This window comes from Camelina sativa, chromosome 7, assembly GCF_030686135.1.
Source record: "Camelina sativa cultivar CO46 ecotype springtype chromosome 7, ASM3068613v1".
NCBI classification, from domain to species: Eukaryota; Viridiplantae; Streptophyta; class Magnoliopsida; order Brassicales; family Brassicaceae; genus Camelina; species Camelina sativa.
In genome coordinates, this window is record NC_141886.1 from 29,265,402 (window position 1) to 29,284,982 (window position 19,581).

General features: G+C 35.6%; 3 protein-coding genes and 2 pseudogenes across 5 annotated transcripts; 1 reads left to right on the forward strand and 4 right to left on the reverse strand.

The window, feature by feature from the left end:
- Window positions 1–686: 686 nt before the first annotated feature.
- On the reverse strand, window positions 687–2,423 carry LOC104702933 (uncharacterized). Its single transcript, XM_087459636.1, has 3 exons — window positions 2,085–2,423; window positions 1,001–1,940; window positions 687–910 (listed from the first exon to the last, which is right to left on the reverse strand). Exons 2-3 carry the CDS (start codon window positions 1,934–1,936, stop codon window positions 887–889), a joined length of 960 nt encoding a protein of 319 aa, XP_087315762.1. The 5' UTR covers window positions 1,937–1,940; window positions 2,085–2,423; the 3' UTR covers window positions 687–886.
- A 1,481-nt stretch (window positions 2,424–3,904) lies between these two features.
- LOC104702934 (heptahelical transmembrane protein 3) lies at window positions 3,905–6,189 on the reverse strand. Of its 2 annotated transcripts, none has more exons than XM_010418861.3 (4): window positions 5,664–6,189; window positions 5,479–5,577; window positions 5,315–5,357; window positions 3,905–4,680 (listed from the first exon to the last, which is right to left on the reverse strand). In XM_010418861.3, the coding sequence occupies exons 1-4, from the start codon at window positions 5,897–5,899 to the stop codon at window positions 4,027–4,029; spliced, it is 1,032 nt and encodes a 343-aa protein (XP_010417163.2). In that variant the 5' UTR covers window positions 5,900–6,189; the 3' UTR covers window positions 3,905–4,026. The 2 variants fall into 2 exon arrangements, with proteins under 2 accessions (XP_010417163.2, XP_010417162.2); XM_010418860.2 differs by having other exon boundaries at window positions 3,905–4,683; window positions 5,664–6,105.
- A 1,021-nt stretch (window positions 6,190–7,210) lies between these two features.
- Window positions 7,211–9,803, reverse strand: LOC147941832 (receptor-like protein 30 pseudogene; annotated as a pseudogene). The gene has a single exon (XR_015562481.1). The product of XR_015562481.1 is annotated as a receptor-like protein 30 pseudogene (transcript).
- A 1,395-nt stretch (window positions 9,804–11,198) lies between these two features.
- LOC104704999 (receptor-like protein 31 pseudogene) lies at window positions 11,199–13,424 on the reverse strand (annotated as a pseudogene).
- A 3,460-nt stretch (window positions 13,425–16,884) lies between these two features.
- Window positions 16,885–18,096, forward strand: LOC147941833 (uncharacterized). Its single transcript, XM_087458660.1, has 2 exons — window positions 16,885–17,180; window positions 17,265–18,096. The coding sequence occupies exons 1-2, from the start codon at window positions 16,885–16,887 to the stop codon at window positions 18,094–18,096; spliced, it is 1,128 nt and encodes a 375-aa protein (XP_087314786.1).
- Window positions 18,097–19,581: the final 1,485 nt, after the last annotated feature.

The window sequence follows — 19,581 nt, forward strand, 5'->3', positions numbered from 1 at the left end:
TTTTTGCCTAACGATAGTAACGGGCAAAAGAAGATGCTATAGGACAAGCTAGAAGTGATAATGAGGTAGGTGCAAAAGAGTAAAAAGATCAAACAATTAATAATCTTTTCAAGTGCCTAGCAAATCCCGGATGCGCACACAAGGAGGACGGTATAAGTCCGTAAAAGAGATGAGATATGCTTCTTGAGTGTGACATCCAACAGAGAATATGAGTAATCACAAAGTTGTGGTAAACTGAAAATGCTGCCTCTATTTGATAGTGACACAAATGGTTTATAGACTTAGTTGTATCGTGCCAATGAAGAAAAGGTTTTGAGATGGTGAAAGGAATACTTTTCGGATTAGGCCTTAGAATGTTAAGAGCTATGATGACGAATAACCATGAGAAAAGATTATGCTTAGAGACAGAACTAGAAAAGGTTTGGTCTGATAGCTACTGGTGACCTTATCTGGCTGGCTATCATCTAAATTTAGTTCTTATCGCAACCAATCAAAGAAAGGCTTTTAGGCGCTATTTGCTTAGGATTATGCATAGACAATCTAAGATTGGTGACTGTGAGGTTTAAGATTTTCTTTGGTGCTGAAATGACAAAGCACCCACAAAACTCTTCAGGTTGGTAAATTTCACTTTCATGGTTCTCTTATTTCGTCATTTTTTTTGTCCACCAAACTATGAACAAGTATAATTAAAACAATGAAATATCTAGAAATAGAAGAAGATTTGTTTTCTCAAAGACTCAAACTTTACAGAAGATATGGATCTTACTTCAAGCTAAAAACAAAACAAATGCAAGTACCTCACGCCTTAACTAATCTCAATAACACACTATAAGATTCTCAAACGTCTGAATACTCGCCCTCGTCATCTCAAGAAGAAAGGCGTGTCTTATAGCCAGAAGTAAAGCATAGCCTGTTTCAAAATAGACATGCGCGCCAAGACTTTGTTAGCACTAAAAGTACTAAATAAAAAATTTATTGAAAGAAGTTGATTTTAACATACCTCTTGAACAGAAACAGTAGATGAGTCATAACCAAACATTGTAGATTGCACAGAACTTAACTCTTCTTCTGATTTTCTCTGCAGATTCATATTTTCTTGCTTTACTACAATAGCTTGAGCTGGCTCTGTGTTGCATTTTTCCCGCTCAAGCAGCTCTACTCTCTCTTTCAACTGATTCAGCTCGGCCTGATACTCTGCATCGTTTGCAGAACAACTCCCCCGCGCATGATCTCTTTTGACGCTTCGATCTCTTCTCTGTTTTGATGACTTCTTGGACATCTTTTTCACCAAAACATCAGGTTTACGCAACAAACCCTTTTCTCCATTCTTAGTTTCAGCCTCCTGCTTCAAAGTATTGCACTGATCTCTTAAAGAATCTCGAAAAACCTTAAGCTCTTTCAATTGCTCATCCAGCTTCTTGATCTCCTCCCAATACAAATCTTTTTCCTTCTCCTTATCCCTTCTTGAATCCAAGCTCTGCTCTATAACTCCCTTCTCAACAGGAACTGTCATAATCGATTCAGGAGACGGCGTTTGAGACCTATCGCAAAATCTCACATGATCCTCATCAGTTCCGTTACATCCCAAGCTCGTAAGCTTACATCTGTAGGCATGTAATTCACACTCAAGATTCTTGATTTCAACATCTTTCTGGTAATTCAGATCCTCCAAAAGCTCCAGCGACAACTCAGCTAGAGACATTCTCTCCTCGACCATTCTCTTGTATTGGCTAGCTTCCATAGCAAGCATCGCCTTCTCGCCTTGAAGCCTACGTATCATGGACATGGCTTCGCTCACTGACGAAGCAGTAGCTTCTCTTTCAGCATCCAACTCTCCCTCTAGCCTCTCCACATCTTCCTTCATTTCATAAAAAGCTATTCTAAGATCTGTGGACTCAAGTCCACGCGTATCTAAGCTGCAGCTTCTTCCTGCCATATCTCTCTGTGCAGTTGCAAATTTGCAATATATATTATCTTTCAATTCAAGAAATTACTTAATGACCACTAGATTGTAGCAAAGACTATATAGATTCTGAAGTTTTTTTGGGTAGAATTCTAGAGAACAAGAATCTCAGTAATGATACCTCGTTAAGTTGCAGAAGAACACAAGTTTTGTCCACAAAATTTGGCTCACAAAGATGTCAAAAAACGCTTTCTGTGGAAATTTATCGTAAATAATAATGACACATTGGAAACTAAAATGTTAAATTAGACAAAATTAGTACCTTATAAATGGAAAAAACCAAAAAAAAAGAAGGAAAAATTACTCATTCAGAGAAAACACGCTTGACCAACAAAAACCATTAATTATGCTTTGTCCATATCATTATCAAAAGCAAAAAGTTTCTAAATTATCAAAAGGGCCATTCATAAATTGTGAGAGGAAAAAAAGGGTTAATAGTCCTCTAAAATAATTATGAGATGCCAAGAAAAGAGCTGACAAAAATCAGTTAAACTTTGAATGCTTAATGTGACTCATTGAAATCTATTAGGAAAAGAGGATTAGTATCAGAATCAGTCAAAAACAAATTTCTTTCTTTCTCAGGCAAATATTTCTCTGAAATACTGATGAAACTTTGAATAATGATAAAATGTGACTTTGTATTATTTTATATGATTAGCTTTTTCTTTTAAAATGATATTTAAAATTTTAGTATTATTCTTGAATATTTTTAAGTCTACAATGGCTTATTACAAACAAAGACCAGTTATTGGCTCCTGTGGGGTTTGTGAAAGTGCTATCTTTTAACACCCTCAAATATCCTAACATGATAGACGGGAAATGAATATCTTGAATTTTTTGTGGAAATAATTATCCTCTCCGCTTGACAATTAGTTGGATTTGTAATGTTTAGATAATTGTTAGAAGAAAACCAACTAATTGTCAAGAGGATATCTTGAATTTTTGTGGAAATTTTATTATAAATTTCTTTTGGATTTCTAACGATAATAAATTTCTAATGTCACAAAAAAAAAAAAAAAAAAACCAAAACATATCAGACCAATGTTACATGGTTCATTTTACAATTACTCAAAAAATGAGAACTCTTGGTTTTATTTAGAGAAAATTACTATTGATGAATAAGTTTTAAATTAATTCAAAAAAGAAAAGAGATTGCTATTATTTTCATTCGAAGTTACATATGATTGGAGTACTACCTATGGGGGTTCAGTTCAGGTAGATTGTTTTATTTGGCTGTCGATTTTGTTGGTCCATATGCCACAAGTCACGAGAACATCATAGATACACAAGAAAGGAGACAACAAAGTAGTGTTCACAAGATGTGATACATAGTTGATGTACTGTGTTCAATGATGACCCCAAGGAAACCATATCATCAAAGGAGATCTAGCATTTAGAATCTTTGATAATGCTATGTTGGATTTTCGTGTAGCAGTCATAATGCATGTCACAAACCTCAGTTTAAGAGAGAGGATCAGAGAATCTTTTTTTACTAAAGAATGGCAAATCAGTTTTTTTTTTTCTAACCCAAGACAGAGCCTAAACATTGATGATTGTCAAATAGAGTGGAGTGGACAATTCATATGTTAAACACTCAACGTTTATATCTTAAGCAGAATGATATGAATACGTTTTAATAAGATGCAGAACTAAAGGCTTCATTTTTACTATTCTCTATCTAAGCTAAAATAGCTCAGAGCATACATGTATAAAAAAAAACCCCTCCAAACCAGATTGTCGTGAAAGTAGAACATTGCTCATTTGTTTCCTTGGAAGAACCTTTTGTACCTTAACCTTCACCACTACTACATATTTTTGATCTCCCAAAGAAACAGAGGAATCAAAATTGTTATAGCTGTCCTCTGTAAACCTCTTTTCTCATTCTCTTCTCTTCCAAGGAATCGATATGCATATACTCTGCTTTAGTAGTACTCAGAATCATTGCGATCTTGAAAATGAGATTTAATGAATCAAGTCTCAGGTTCAATGCAAACCAGCTATTAGATCGCATACATGGAAATGCAATGTAAGATCACAGCAGCTTACTAACAATATCGTTAGGCTTAAACCCCACAAGAAGGGGAAGCCCGTACAAAATCAATGATGAAAAGAGAGGTAACACAATGAGCAAGAGCACCAAAAACTACAAACACATGGAATATCTGATGGCTATGTCCTGCCATATCAAACGCACCAGGCTTCCATCTCTCAGGGACACGGCTAACATAAAACGCTGCTCCCAAAGCATACGACAATCCCGTGGCAATCTCGTAACCGAGGGCGACGAACACGTTAGGGTGATCCCAGTAAAGGCAAAGCACATGAGCAGCAGGTATCACTGCAGATGATCCCATTGCTAGGAAAAGATTTGCTCTGAAAGCTCTGAAACGCGGCGATGAGAGAGCTGGAGAGAGGAGAGTGATGATAGCGAGGAGACCGAGGATTGAGATAGAGGACAAGTAGAGTAAACGGAAGTTAGGATGGCAGGAGAAAGCGTAGTAGATTGGTGCAAAGAAAGAGGCGACGATCATAAGTGAGATTCCTGCGTAGTCCAAACGCCAGAAAAAGAGGCTGAAACGTTTTGAGTGGCAAGCGAGAAGGTGTGAAACAGAGCTGCAGATTAAGCAACCCATTGATCCGGCTAAGTACACGAGCCATGGCCATTTTGGAATAGCTTCTCTCTCGTGCTTTGATATGTGTTGTGTCACGTTCGAATCCTGCTAGAGAAGAATCATTTTAAGTTTAGTCATAATAAGAAAATAATCATTCTTTATTCTTTTCTTTTTTTTCTCAAAACTTTATGTGATCTTTGGTGGGCTCAAAGCACAAGAGAGAAGAAAAGATCCAAGAAATATGTCGAAAACAACGACACATGGTGGGGGCAATTTATCACTACTTTGCATGATTAGAAAATGAAAAAGATGTGTTTAATATATTATGAATTTACTTTTTATTACAGCATTGGTATATTTTTTGTTAACATAGATAAAATGTTTTTTTTTTTCTGTATGTATATTGTTTATTTTAATTTATGTAAATTTATCTCAACATTTAATTAATAAATATGTAATTGGACAATTTCACATGATATAATTTACAAATAAAATATTATTTTAGAAAATGTACTTCCAAATTAATAATATGAGATAAGATAATGACTTAATTCAAAGATTATATAAGCTTTGATTAAAGAGGTAACCTAGAATTTGAAAACTATATTTTATTATTCAGCATGCATGTGACATAAGATAAGATAAGGTGGCAATTAAAAAATGTCACTAGAAAGCCCCAATATACACATTTTAATAAAAATTGAAAAAAATATATCAAAAGAATACAAAAAATACTTACGTGAAGAAGCAGAGTCTGATTGCTTGAGAGGCAAATCCTCGCTCTATCGTCAAGGTCCCAATTATACACAAACCCCCAAAAAAGGCCAGTTTTATTTTTTTTGTTTTTAACTTAAAAAAAAAAATACTAATCAAAATGACTATTTCAACCTCGGTGGTTCTTACCCGGACATGCCGTTGAAAACGCCGGCGAGGCTAAGCTCCGTCGTCTCTAAGCAACTCACCACCGTCATCCACAAAAATATCGCAAATCCAATTAAGTGCCTAAACATTATATGAAATTATCAAAAAAGATTACACAAACATTAAAATGTAAGAAGTATCAGAAAAGATTGATGATGTATACGTACGTCCAGATGTTGAGAGTCTCGTTGTGCCAAGAGAAAGCACTGAGGAACGTATCTTTGAGAGACCATTGGCAACGATAATGGTTGTGTATAAACTCGTTGTCCTTCAAATACTCAGGCAAGTCTTCGAACTTCATCAATCTCCTCACGGTTCTCGTCTCTACCCCGGAATCTAAACCTGTACAATCGGTGACCTCCACCATCGTTGGAGATTTCCTCGCCGCTCTTCGTTTCTTCATCCTCTGGTTAGTTCTAGCATCCCCGTCGCTATCTCTTTGTATTTGTATGGAGACGAAAACAATCTTCGAGTATAATGCGAGGGATAGTGATCGTCCACGTGTGAGATAATTTTGATGTGGATGGATATGAGTGGATGGAGAGATTTGCTTTGTGTGAGGTTGCGTACACTTGATTAATTTGTTTGTTTTTTTTTTCTTTATTGAATCATAGCGACAAGTGGGAGGATGAGAAAATGCATAAAGTATGGTGCGTAAAAACAGGCACTAGTACTTACTTACATGGACAACACATCACTTTTTATATCAGAAACTTATTTAAAGTTTATTGGATTTTCATATGTTGTGATCAAAATCGTTTACTGTTACTTAAGGCCACTCCACTGAAATTCTTTACTCATGAGCTGATTGAGCAGTAGAGAAGCCAAATTACTTAACCATATATATGAATTTTTTACAACTGGAAAATAAGTCAAGAAACAAACAAGAAGAAATGTTTCAGTTCCTCAGATGATTAGTCATCGAATTTTTGTTTTGTATTGAATCCTTGGAAATACATAACAGAACAAGCTCATTTACACAGGCATCAATGCTATAAAACTACGTTGCAATTTGACTATTTTTATAGGTTCGTAGGTAGATTGTTTTATCTACCAAATTTCATTACACAAAACAAATCCATAAGAAATCTGAAGTTTTTGTACGAAACGACTCAAGAATCGCAGATTCATAAGAGTCATGCATGCTTGCAAAATATTAGAGTACTTGAATCAAAGCAGCGAAGATAACGAAAGAAAAAAAAGTTTGATATATACATGTTGATGACACATAGAGTACCTGAACAGGTTTTATTATCCATTTTTCCCCTAACAAATATGCATAACTAGTTTTTTGTTTGAATTTGAAGAAGAAAAGAGTTGTCGCTGAATTTTCTAGAGGCAGGAAAAATGGCGGCATCGCCCTCACATGCTTTTCCATAACTTGGGGCTCCAAGAATACATGCATATATTTTTTGGATAGTTTGCACTCGTCCCTGAGTGTTTGGGAATATGGTGACACCAAACATGAGTTTTCCAACTTTGAACAAAACTTTCATTGGATTTTTTTTTTCTTCTTATTACTTAATTAGAAAGTCTTTGCAACGAAGACTTAATGCAACGTGTTCCATGAAAGAGTCAAAGAATAAATTAAAAAAAAAAAAACAAAACTCCACAAAAAAAAGAAGCATAGCAAATTCATCATACATACATAAACTATCGCAGGTTGAAATTTCGGTGGAAGATAAGTTTTTGAATTCATCTTGAAGCCAATATATCAAATAAGTACCGCCACCAAGGACGTTTATTACAAAACTATAAATTTGGAAATTACAACACACAAAAAAAGTTTTTGGAAAACACATGGTGACAAATTATTACAAACACGTACATATGCTTGACGAATGCTTAGAGATATACCCGAAGGAAGTGTTCAACGAGCGCTTCTGATGACAACTCTAGGATTGTTTCTACGAAACATTTCCATGAACCACTCATGCTTGTGTGAAATGAAGATATGTCCAATCACCAATCCGCAGAAAACACCAGGTCCATACGCTATTGCCATCGCTATCCAGTTAATCATTTGTTCTTCCTCTGATTTTTGTGGTGTAGGATTTGGGACATGAGTTTTTCTGCAGATATCATCAAGACCGTAAAGTTTGTGGTTGTCCATGAATGAAGAACAACTTTGTCTTTGAAACTGTGTGCCTCGTGGTATTGGACCTTCAAGATTGTTGTGGGCGAAGTTCATGGTTGACAAAAAGGAGAGCTCACCAAGATCTTGGGGGATCTGACCTGACAGCTGATTATGGGATACATCTAATGCCTCAAGATTTGTCAAATTTGCCAATGAGTGAGGTATATTTCTCGTGAAAGCATTACTCGATAAGTTGAGGAAACGTAAACCCTTCAACAAGCCAATGGATTCAGGGATCTTTCCATAAAACCTGTTTCTTGAAAAATCAATGGCTCTGAAGTCTTTTCGGATCTTGTCAAATTTTGTATCTACACCTTTGTACACCATTTCCATAGAACTACTGTAAGTAGGAGAATTCATCAAGAAAGCTTCGTAGTTATTCATGTCGATGAGATATTCCATATATATAACATCATTTTCTAGGTTTAATAATGTAGTCGTTTGACACATTTCGAACCAATCTGAAAAATAGAAATCTGGGAAAGTTCCAGTTAAGTCGTTATGTGATACATCGATGACTTTTAAATGTTGAAACCCAACGGAGACGTGGGGGTGATATAACGGCCCATAGAATTGGTTTGATCTGAGGATGAGAACCTTTAAAATTAGCAGAGAACTCAACCAAGATGGAAACTTGCCCTTGAATTTGTTTCCTTCCACATTCAAAAATTCCATGGCTATGCAATTGATCAATGATTTTGGGAGTTTTCCTACCAACCGGTTGTGGCTAACATCAAGTACGATTAATTGGGTAGCACTGGCAAACACATCTGGAAGGTTCCCACTGAAACTGTTGTTTCGCAGATTAAGCACTTGAAGGAATTTAGTAATATCCCTAAAACATGGAGGAACTGAGCCACTGAAGCTGTTGTTGGACATATCTAAGAACTCTAGCGATCTCATCTCGCATATCCAATAGGGAAATGGTCCTCGGAATGAATTCGAGTCAAGACGCAACTCACGCATTTCTGCTTGATCCGAAACTTGTGATGTTTTTCCAACACTGCTAAAAGCGTTGTGAGAAAGTTTCAGCGATGCCAAACTCAACAAGCAACCTGGTACGTTGCCTTCCAACTTGTTGTTGGAAACATCTAATTCTCCGAGTTTGTGAAATTTAGATATGGATTCAGGGATTTGGCCATCAAATTTGTTATCAGCAAGGTTTAGAACACCAAGGCTAGACGATGACGATGTTTTCTCAAAATCTATAGGTCCCTTGAAGTGGTTTTGCGCCAAATTAACAATTGTTAACGAAGGGATCGTGAGCAAGAATGTAGGGAAAGGTCCGGAGAATGAGTTGTTCCTAAGATCTAATTGTTCGACATTGAGAAATTTGGACATGGATTTAGGGATCGGGCCATCAAATTTGTTATCTTCTAGGCTTAGAAACATAAGCCTAGAAGATAAAGACATATTCCCAAAACTTATAGGTCCTGTAAAGTTATTTGCCCCCAAATCAGCCCATTGCAAGGAAGGAATGGTGAACAAGGACGTAGGAAAAGGCCCACAAAAGTTTCCACCCCAAAATACCGCCAAATTGTGGAATCGACTCATGTCGGGTAGAAGCTCGGGTTCAAAGTGATTATTACCGATCTCGAGTTGGACCAAATTCGTTAAATTGGCAAATGAAACAGAAAATTTTCCACTAAAGTTGTTTTCCAAAAGTCTCAAGTACCTTAGTTGGGTTAAGTTTGCGATTGAAGATGGAACTTGACCATCTAAGTTATTAATCGAAAGGTCAAGCTCCATGAGATGCGAAAGATTCCCAAATGAAGAAGGAATCTCTCCGTAGAGATTGCAATTTAAAAGGTATAGCCTTTGAAGATATATATAGGAGTTTGAAAAGACCACTATTTGGTTTCAAAGACTTGTTAAGAGCGACTTTACTAAGATCAAGTGAAATAACCTGGCCAGATTTAGCATCGCATTCGACAGCCCCCCAATAACAGCAATCACTTTTCTTGTTCCATGAGCTCATATCATTATAACTCGAGGAGTTCATATTTCTTCCCGGAAACTCGTGTTTGAACTCCAGAAGAGCATCCCTCTGATCGTTGCGGCAATAGTGTGGGGTAGGAGACGCAAGAATTTGTAGAACACATGAAGCCAAGAAAAAGAAATACAAGGTGACAACAATACCAGAAAAGGTATAATATTGGCTTGGAATCATTTTTTTCTTTTTCCTTTTTTTGAACAGCTTTTGTAGTTTGGTTATGAGTCATCAATCATCATCATCTCTCTTTAAAAAGGACAACAACAAAAAAGTCAATTGTGGAGCTATTGAGTTTGCGTCAACTCATCGGTTATCACTTCCACATGCCCTTTCTATATTAAAAGAGAAAAAAAATACCGATGTGTTGCATTTATATAGCTCTCGACATTATTTTCTTTATTTGTCATCAGCTTTTAATAATATTTACATTTATTTACTATTATATTTTTTTAAAAATAAAATTAACATCCAATTAAATTTTATATTTTTTTTCTAACTTAATTATATCTTTTAATTATATATTCATAAAAATTTTAAAATGAATTTTAAGAACTCTTTGCTCATATGATATAATAATATAAGATTAATATTATAATAATTCTCACGGTTAAATTTTAATAATTATACAAAATTTTTTTATAAATATATACTACACAATCGAATTTTAGTTTTTTCAATTACTGATAAATATAATACATTTTATAAATAAAAATTACAATAAAAATATTTAATAATTATTTTATACCGCACTACCGATTGTTACCTAGTCATATTATCCATTACACACTCTATTGACTTGACTTGTCAACTTTTAACATGTTACTGAAAAACGTGAGCTACCTAATTTCATATATCCCGAACAAAATTTATTAATAGAAACAATCATCGAAAGATACATACTATAAGACCTAACAAAAGCAGCAAGAAACTATAAGTCTATAAGACCTAACATCGAAGTAACATCGTTAATTTACCTCAAGTAACAGAAATACATTGTAATGCTTGCAGAACAACCCCACATTATTAAAACCATATAATGTTATCATGTGGGACGTGTGCGAGAGAAAGAGTACTTTTTGGGAAGTGTGACATAAAATATGTGTTGGTGACTTTCAGTCTTTATGGAGATGCAAAATTTTATGCAGCATGACTTAAGGAACGCGTTATTTTTCAAAAAATCATTAGACCACCTCCAAATTAGAACATGAAATATCAAATAAAAAAGCAACCCCACGTAGCGTGGTCTAACCCCTAGTATTTATAAAAAGTTGTTAGTTATTAGGTCTTTCATGACAAAGGCAAATGAATAAATCAAAGTCACCAAAAAAAAAAACGAAAGCATATTTAATTCTTGATTATAACACACTATGATAAGGCGTTCACATATATATTATTTTTTGAATGCATTTTTGAGTGTATATATCTTATACCACCAAAGACGTTTATTGCAAACGATCGACAAAACAGAAAATTACAACACACAAAACAGTTATTGTGATAACAAACAATGACAAATTAATACAAACACGTACATATGTTTGACAAATGCTTATAAAGAGGACAAGAACGTGTTCAACATGCGCTTTTGATTACTACGCTGGGCTTGTTTCCACGGAACTTTTCCATGAACCACTCATGTTTTTGTGATACGAAGATATGTCCAATGATCAAGCCGCAAAAAACACCAGGTACGTATGCTATTGCCGCTGCTATCCAGTTAATCACTTGTTCTTTAGGCTCCGAAAATTCACGTGGTGTAAGATTTGGGACAGGAGGTTTTCCGCAGATTCCACTAAGATCGTAAAGTCTGGGGTTGCCCATGAATGAAGAACAATTTTGGCTTTGAAACTGTGTGCTTTGTGGTATTGGACCTTCGAGATTGTTGTGGGAGAAGTCCATGGTTGATAAAAAGGAGAGCGTACCAAGATCTGGAGGAATTTGACCTAACAATTGATTCCGGGATAGGTCTAATGCCTCAAGATTTATCAGTTTTGCCAATGATTGAGGTATGTCACTTGTGAAAGCATTACTTGACAAGTTGAGTAGACGTAACCCCTTCAACAATCCAATAGATTCAGGGATTCTTCCACAAAATTTGTTTTCCGAAAAATCAATGGCTATGAAGTCTTCTCGGATCCTTGTAAATTCTGTTTCTACTCCTTTGTGCATAAACTCCATTGAATTACGGTAAAGAGCAACATACACCATGAAATTTTCCATGTACATGTTATCATATTCTGATGTGGCCATGGCACGCCAGCTGGAAAAATAGAAAGATGGGATGGCTCCAGTGAAGTCATTTTGTGAGATGTCAATGACTTTTAGATTTTGAAATCCAATGGAGACTTGGTGATCATATAGCGGCCCATAGAATTGATTTGATCGAAGGATGAGGACGTTTAACGATGGTAGAGAGCCCAACCAAGATGGAAATTTATCCTTGAATTTGTTGCTTCCCACATTCAACTGTTTCATAGCTTTGCAATTTATCAAGGACTTTGAAAGCTTTCCTTCCAACTGATTCCAACTAATATCAAGTATGCTTAAACTGGTAGCATTTACAAACATATCAGGAAGAGTTCCACTGAAATTGTTGTTTCCGAGATTAAGGACTTTAAGATTAGTGTTATTCCTTAAACATGGAGGAATCACGCCACTGAAGTTATTGATGGACAAATCTAAGAAACCTAACGATCTAAGATCGCATATCCAATGGGGAAATGGTCCTTGAAATGAATTTGATATAAGACTCAACACATTCATTTGTGTTCCATCCAAAACTTCAGCTGATTTTCCAAAACTGCTAAAAGAATTGTAAGAAAGCTTCAACAGTTGCAATCTCCATAAGCAATGTGGTACTTCGCCTTCTAACTTATTGTGGGAGAGATCAAGGTAATGGAGGTTGGCTAACTGTGATATTGATCTGGGTATTGACCCAATAAAACTGTTGTAGCTTAGATCTAAGATGTTGAGATTGACAAATTTAGATATAGATTCAGGGATTGGGCCATCACATTGGTTACTAGAAAGGGACAAGGAATGAAGCCTAGAGGATGAAGATGTATTCCCAAACTCTATAAGTCCCTTGAATTGGTTTTTCCTCGAATAAACCACTTGTAACGAAGAAATCGTGAACAAAAATGTAGGAAAAGGCCCAGAAAATGAGTTTCCACTTAAGAGAACATACTCCAAGTTGTGGAGTCTACTCATCTCAGGTGGCAGCTCGGATTGGAAGTTATTATTAGTCAGGTGAAGTGTGGAAAGTTTCGTTAAATTGGCAAATGAAACCGGAATTTTTCCACTTAAGTGGTTATCAGTGAGGATCAAGGATCTTAGTTGGGTCAAGTTTCCAATTGAAATTGGAACTTGACCAACAAATTCATTTTGCGAAAGGTCAAGATGAGTGAGATGAGAAAGTTTTCCTAATGAAGAAGGGATCTCCCCATTGATATTGCAAAAGGAAAGGGCTAGGTAGTGAAGATATTGGAGTTTGAAAAGACCACTATTTGGTTTCAAAGAGTTGTTGAAAGGGATACCGTTAAGGTCAAGCGAAATTACCTTGCCAGATTTAGCATCACACGTTACGTCCTCCCAAGAGCAGCAATCACTACTCTTGTTCCAAGAACTCATATAGTTTACCGGAAACTCTTGTTTGAACTCCAAAAGAGCATCCCTCTGATCATGGTGACAAAAGTGGAGCGTAGGAGAAACAAAAGTGAGCAAAACGAAAGAAAACAACAAGAAGAAGTTCCAGGTAACAACAATACTATCAAAGGAATACGATTGTTTTGAAATCATCGTTACCTTTAACCTTCTTTTTTTTTTTTGAGTTTGTGTGGTAATGTAGTAGGTTATACTTATGGCTTCCCCATCTCTCTCTATAAATAGAAAGAATTAAGAAGATCAATTTTGGAGTTTAGTTCTTGACTTTGGTCTTTAAGAAAATATAGCGTCAACTCGAGACTTCTTATAGCCTCACTAAGTTTCTATGATCCGTGATTTGTGCTACAAAGAGTCAAAGACCACTAGCTCATTCCTTCGACAACATACACTCTTAACTTGACCGACCTTTGTCGAGTTCTTTATCAGAAAATATGTGCCTACAAAACTTCAGTTAGCTAATTTCATAAACTCCAAACAAACTTTACTGAAATGATTAATAAGAAATCATGGAAAAGATGCAAAGTGTTAGATCTTGAAAAAGGCAGCAGGATACTTAATTATTAGTTTTTTCTAACAAAAGCAGTAAAGCACCATCAGAGTAACATCATTAACCCTAACCCAAATGGACCAATTTTGTAATATATATGGTATTCATAAGTATTTCAGGGATTTTCCAATCAAAGTCTTTACGGGAACGTATGCGAGAAAGAAAACGTGTTTGGGAAATGTGAAACGGAACACGAATTAGACACTTTCAGCCGTTTAGGAGAAGCAAACATTTCCATAGGACTATTTTACTAAGAAAGTCTTCGTAAGGAAGATTCATTACAGCGTGAATTAAGGAGTTTCAATGAAAGAGATAAATGATACAAATCAAAATCACTAAAAAGCATATCAAATCCAGACCTAGACACCACATACATTGAAAGATAAGGTCCGTGAGGAGTTAATGGCATACGTTAACCATGTAAGATGTTTATTACAAAACTATAAATAGAAAATTTTAAGACTCAAAAGCCCGCACTCAAAAGTAAAAACTACAAGTCTACAATCAAACATGTCTTGGACGGGTAGTCCTAGCAGCATCTTCTAGCATAATTAATTACGACGAGAGTGCAACGAGGCTGCACATTCTTTAGCTCGATTTGGTTGTTGTAAGACAATCATTTACTCTGATTCAGTAAACAAGCATCATGGCTACAGCGACAATTATGTCTGGATTTTGGAATATATTTTCAACTTAATTGAACAAACACAATCAAAGAAGGGATCCAAATCATGAAACCCCAAGGACTAAGAAAAGGCATAGTTAATTAATTAAATTTGTAAAAAAGGTTTAAAATTTAGGCTTATAAAATTTTAAATTATTCTAAATATTTTAATTTCAACTAGGTTTGACCCCGTGATACACCACGGGACAATTTTAATTTTTTTTTCAATATGTTATAAATAGATCAAGTTTCTTTGAGTTTTAATAAAAATGTTACATTGTTATATATGTGTGTTCTCACAGTAATTAATAAAAATGTTAAGATAAATATTTATTATATATTAAAATAACTCAAATGTAAAATAATCTATATCCGAATATACTTGTTTGGTTACAAAAATCCTAAAACAAATTTTAAAATATATATCCGTTTATAAAAATTCAAATCACATCATATGCTGAAAAAAAATCTAAAGTTTTATCAACTTTATGTATTAAATAATAATTTAAATAATTAAATATAAGATTAAATAAAAGTGGAAAGAGAATTATATTTTAATCTAACATATTGTTTTAAATTAGGTAGATAGATTTTAGTAAATTAATATTATCAAATAAGGAAATAATTGTGTTTGGTTGTAAGGATTGTAGAGAATTTAGTTGGGACTTGTTTGGATACAAAGATAAGAGAGGATGACAAAAAAATGTATTCCAAAAATTTTAAGATAGATATTAATCTATCTCCTATATATTAATAGAAACATTTTGTGAAAAGGTTGTCATGTTGCAGAGAGCTCGATAAACATTTTTGCAATTTATCCTTATTAATTAATAATCTTTACAATTCATGCCATTAGATATTTCATTAAAAAAATAAAACAAAATGTTATTTTTTAAATTAAATAACGTCTACCTCTTTTCCTAATATACTTTTATAAAATTTTCAAAACTAACATATAAAATCTAATATCTGTTTTAATTAGTAAAATATACTCATATATTTACATTAAAATACCAAAAATACATTTTTAAAAATATAAAAAAATACATTTTTTGAATGTAAATTATACTTTTTAGTATTTTATATATAACTGTATCTTAGTGTTTTAATATTAATATTAAACAATTATGTAATACAAATTGCTATGGAAATTTTTTTAATAAAACTGGAGAAATGATTAATTAAAAAAATAATTCCTTTTTTGTTTTATAAAGAAGTATAATGTATTTTTATATCAGCATAATTTTCATTTTTGTATTGAATCTTTGTTTTTTTTGTCGAAATATTGAATCCTTGTTGTTAATTGGGAATAATTATATATTGTTTATTAATTTTTATTTCTGTATATAATAATGTGAAACATATAAGATATGAATTTTATTTCTAAAAAACACAAAAAGTCATATTGCCATAAATTGTTACATTTTATCAAAATTTTCCCCACCACATTTATATATAAAACGTATATTTACATAAAATAAACATAAATTTGAATTAGAAAATTCTTTAGTTACATATTTTGTTATACACAAACAAAGTTTAGATCCTAAATAATAATTTTACTCTCATAATAGTTGCATTTGAGTCGATTATCCCGCACATAGTATGAGTTGTTACATGGTAAACTTTTGAAAGAGAAGTATAGACGAATTATCAAATGTCTACACTGTTGAATATTTTTAATTCACGTTTGTTCAAATTATTTTAAAAATGATCAAAAATATCTCTAAAGTTTCTGTTAATCATCCATATTTGCTGAAAAATTGATTTATATTTTATAGTTTTAAATATCATCTCACTAAAATTATTTTAGTTTTTTAATATCATCACTATTAGGCTAAGGACCGAATTTGTAATTAGGAAACTTAACATATGTTGTTTAGGTTAAACCTAAACTCTTGTAGTATATATCTCTCTCTTAACATCAATAAAGATTCAAGCTTTCTCTCAACTTTGGCATGGTATCAGAGCAAGGCTTTCTAAAACCCTAAAAAAAAAAAACCTCTCCGCCGTTTCTTCTTTCTTCTTTCTTCTTCCTTTGTTTTTTCTCTCAAAAACAGAGTATCCATCTCTTCTCTTCGCCACCTAGCTTTCAGTTTTAGCTATGGTTTCCTCTTCTCCCTCAAGTCCGACCTCCGGCAAATCCTCCACGACTTCGACCTCCGAAGACAGTAAAATCTCTAATTCTCATCATTACTTGCATCCATCGGATCATCCTCACCAAGTTCTTACTTCAATCCTTCTCAATGGTGACAACTATGAACGTTGGGCAAAACTAGCTCGAAACAATCTTCGTGCTAAGAAGAAACTCGGTTTCATCGGGAACATTGCAGAAACCAGCAACGACATCCACAAAATATGAACTGTGGGCTACGGCAAACTCGATGCTCGTTGGTTGGCTTTATGCAAGCATCGAGCCGAATATCCATCAATCTATCTCTGTTGTTGATAGTGCTCTGGTGATGTGGGAGAACCTGCGTGCCCGGTTCTCTGCAGGGAATGCTCCACGAGTACATCAACTAAAAGCTGACATCGCAGCTTGTCGACAAAACGGACAGGATGTGGCAGCTTACTTTGGAAAACTGAAAATGATGTGGGATGATCTCGATGACTATGAACCTGCGATTGGCTGCTTCTGTTCCACCTCCAATTATGCGACTCTCCTCCAACACAGCAAGAGGTGAGATCATGAACGAATTCATCAGTTTTTGATGGGTTTGGACGCATCTCGTTTTGGCACAACTCGCACAAACCTTTTGGGAAGATTAATTCGGGAAGCAGATCTGGCTCTAGATCATATCTACTCAGAACTCATCGCAATAGAACGACATCTCACATTTTCACGGAGCAAAGAAGAACGTCTGGATGTTGTTAGTCTTGCTGTTCAAAGTGGTGTTAATGCAATAGCATCTGTCACAAGAACAAGGAAAAACTTGCTTTGCACACACTGTGGTCGTACAAATCACATTGTCGACACATGTTCTGTTCTCCATGGATATCCAGAAAAATGGAACGATACATCTGCTGGTAGAGGTCGTGGTCGTGGCAGAAACACTGGCAGTACCAGAGGACGTGGTCGAGGACGAAGTGCCCCACCCCGTGCACACAATGCTGTTGCTGTTCTCGAGGCCAAACCTTCGGGAATCCCAGGTGTTTCGAAAGAAACACTGACCGCCATTGTGAATCTCCTAAAACCATCTCACTCATCTTCGGAAACACTCTATGGTAAGAACACGACTGTTGAGTTTCTCATCGACTCTGGTGCATCACATCACATGACGGGTGATGAGGAATTATTGACCATTATGTATGAAATTCCACGTAGCATTGTTGTTTTGCCCAATGGCAAACATTCTTATGCTACCAAAGAAGGCTCATTGCACCTTAATAGTGATCGAATCATCACACACGTTCTTTATGTTTCGGATCACTCTTGCACATTGATCTCGTTAGCTCGTTTATTACGAGAACATTCATGTTTTGCTATCTTCACTGACAAGTTATGTGTGATACAGGACCGTTCTTCGAAGATGCCGATTGGCGCAGGTGAGGAAGAGAATGGGGTTTATCACTTTCGCTGGACTGTTCCAGCTTGAGCAATCAAGACTACAACAGCGGACTCCGTCGCCTTGTGGCATCGCAGAATGGGACATCCGGGAAAGAAAGCTTTGTCGTCTGTTTTATCTTCTTTCAAGGATTTTGATACTAGTAATGGTGTTTTTGAGGATTTTTGTGATATTTGCACTCTTGCGAAACATAGTGGAGATACGTTTTCTGATAGTTCAAATAAAGCTCGTGATTGTTTCTCTTTAATTCACTGTGATGTTTGGGGTCCATATCGCACACCATCTTCCTCCGGAGCACATTATTTTCTCACCATTGTTGATAGTCATTCTATGGCAGTATGGACTTACCTATTACTTGCCAAAAGTGAGGTGTCTTCTGTTCTACAAAATTTCTGCTCTATAACTGAACGACAGTTCGGGAAACAAGTAAAGATAGTCCGAAGCGACAATGGTACTGAATTTATCTGTCTTCGGAAGTTTTTTGCTGAACATGGAATCCTACATCAGACCTCCTATGTGGGTACTCCACAATAAAACGTACGTGTTGAACGCAAGCACCGTCACATACTGAACGTGGCTCGCTCTCTTCTTTTTCAAGGTCAACTACCAATTAAATTTTGGGGTGAAAGCATTCTTACAACCGTCTATCTCATTAACCAAACTCCAACACCGTTACTCGATGGCAAAACTCCTTACGAAATCCTCCACAAGTCTCCTCCGTCTTACTCCCATCTTTGGGTGTTTGGTAGTCTTTGTTTTGCCAAACGTCAAACTGCTACAACCGATAAGTTTGGCCGTCGTAGTCGTCATTGCGTTCTTGTTGGTTATCCACATGGACAAAAAGGTTGGTGTGTATTTGATATAGAGTTGAGAGAATTTTTTGTCTCTCGTGATGTCATATTCCACGAGACAACATTTCCATTAGCACCAACCACCTCTTCTTCACCACCGTCTTCCGCACCTCCATCTCCATGTATTGAGATTTTTGATGACTCTCCACCCTCTAGCAATACTAAAAACGAGGGGAGTTCTCCTAAAAACACTTTTCCTTCTTCCGACTCAACAAACTCCTCCTCGTTACCTCAGGTTTCTCCGACCGACCAATCTCACGAAGAGCTCGATCGCTCTTCTACTGCCTCTTCCACCGATGGTTCCACCCACCAGCCTGAGCCTGAACAGTCTCACTCACCTCTCCGTCAAACCAACGACTCCTCTACACAATTGATTCTGATCAGTTTCCTCCCGCCACTGATCAGTCTTCTGCTCCATCCGACCCTCCTTTGGAACAGTTGGGAAGAGGCATGCGTAAAATGTTTCCCTCTGTTCTTCTCCAACCATATGTGAAGAACTCTGCTCAACGTGAAATAAACCTTATTCTCGACCAAACTCAATCAGATCCGGCACCTTCTGGTACGTGTCTTTATCCTATCACTAACTATGTCTCTAGTGATCGTTTTTCAGATACACATGCGGTGTTCCTGGCTGCAATCACTGTCAAAGAAGAACCTGTTTTTT

Bases quoted from the DNA above. Each gene is read 5' to 3' on its own strand.
- LOC104702933 (XM_087459636.1), bottom strand. From the start codon at position 1,936: ATGGCAGGAAGAAGCTGCAGCTTAGATACGCGTGGACTTGAGTCCACA. The intron at 911-1,000 runs GTATGTTAAAAT...ATTTTGAAACAG, and splicing joins CTACTGTTTCTGTTCAAGAG to GCTATGCTTTACTTCTGGCT.
- LOC104702934 (XM_010418860.2), bottom strand. From the start codon at position 5,899: ATGAAGAAACGAAGAGCGGCGAGGAAATCTCCAACGATGGTGGAGGTC. The intron at 5,578-5,663 runs GTACGTATACAT...TATAATGTTTAG, and splicing joins GAGACTCTCAACATCTGGAC to GCACTTAATTGGATTTGCGA. The intron at 4,684-5,314 runs GTAAGTATTTTT...ATTCTTCTCTAG, and splicing joins ATCAGACTCTGCTTCTTCAC to CAGGATTCGAACGTGACACA.
- LOC147941833 (XM_087458660.1), top strand. From the start codon at position 16,885: ATGCTCGTTGGTTGGCTTTATGCAAGCATCGAGCCGAATATCCATCAA. The intron at 17,181-17,264 runs GTGAGATCATGA...CCTTTTGGGAAG, and splicing joins CTCCTCCAACACAGCAAGAG to ATTAATTCGGGAAGCAGATC.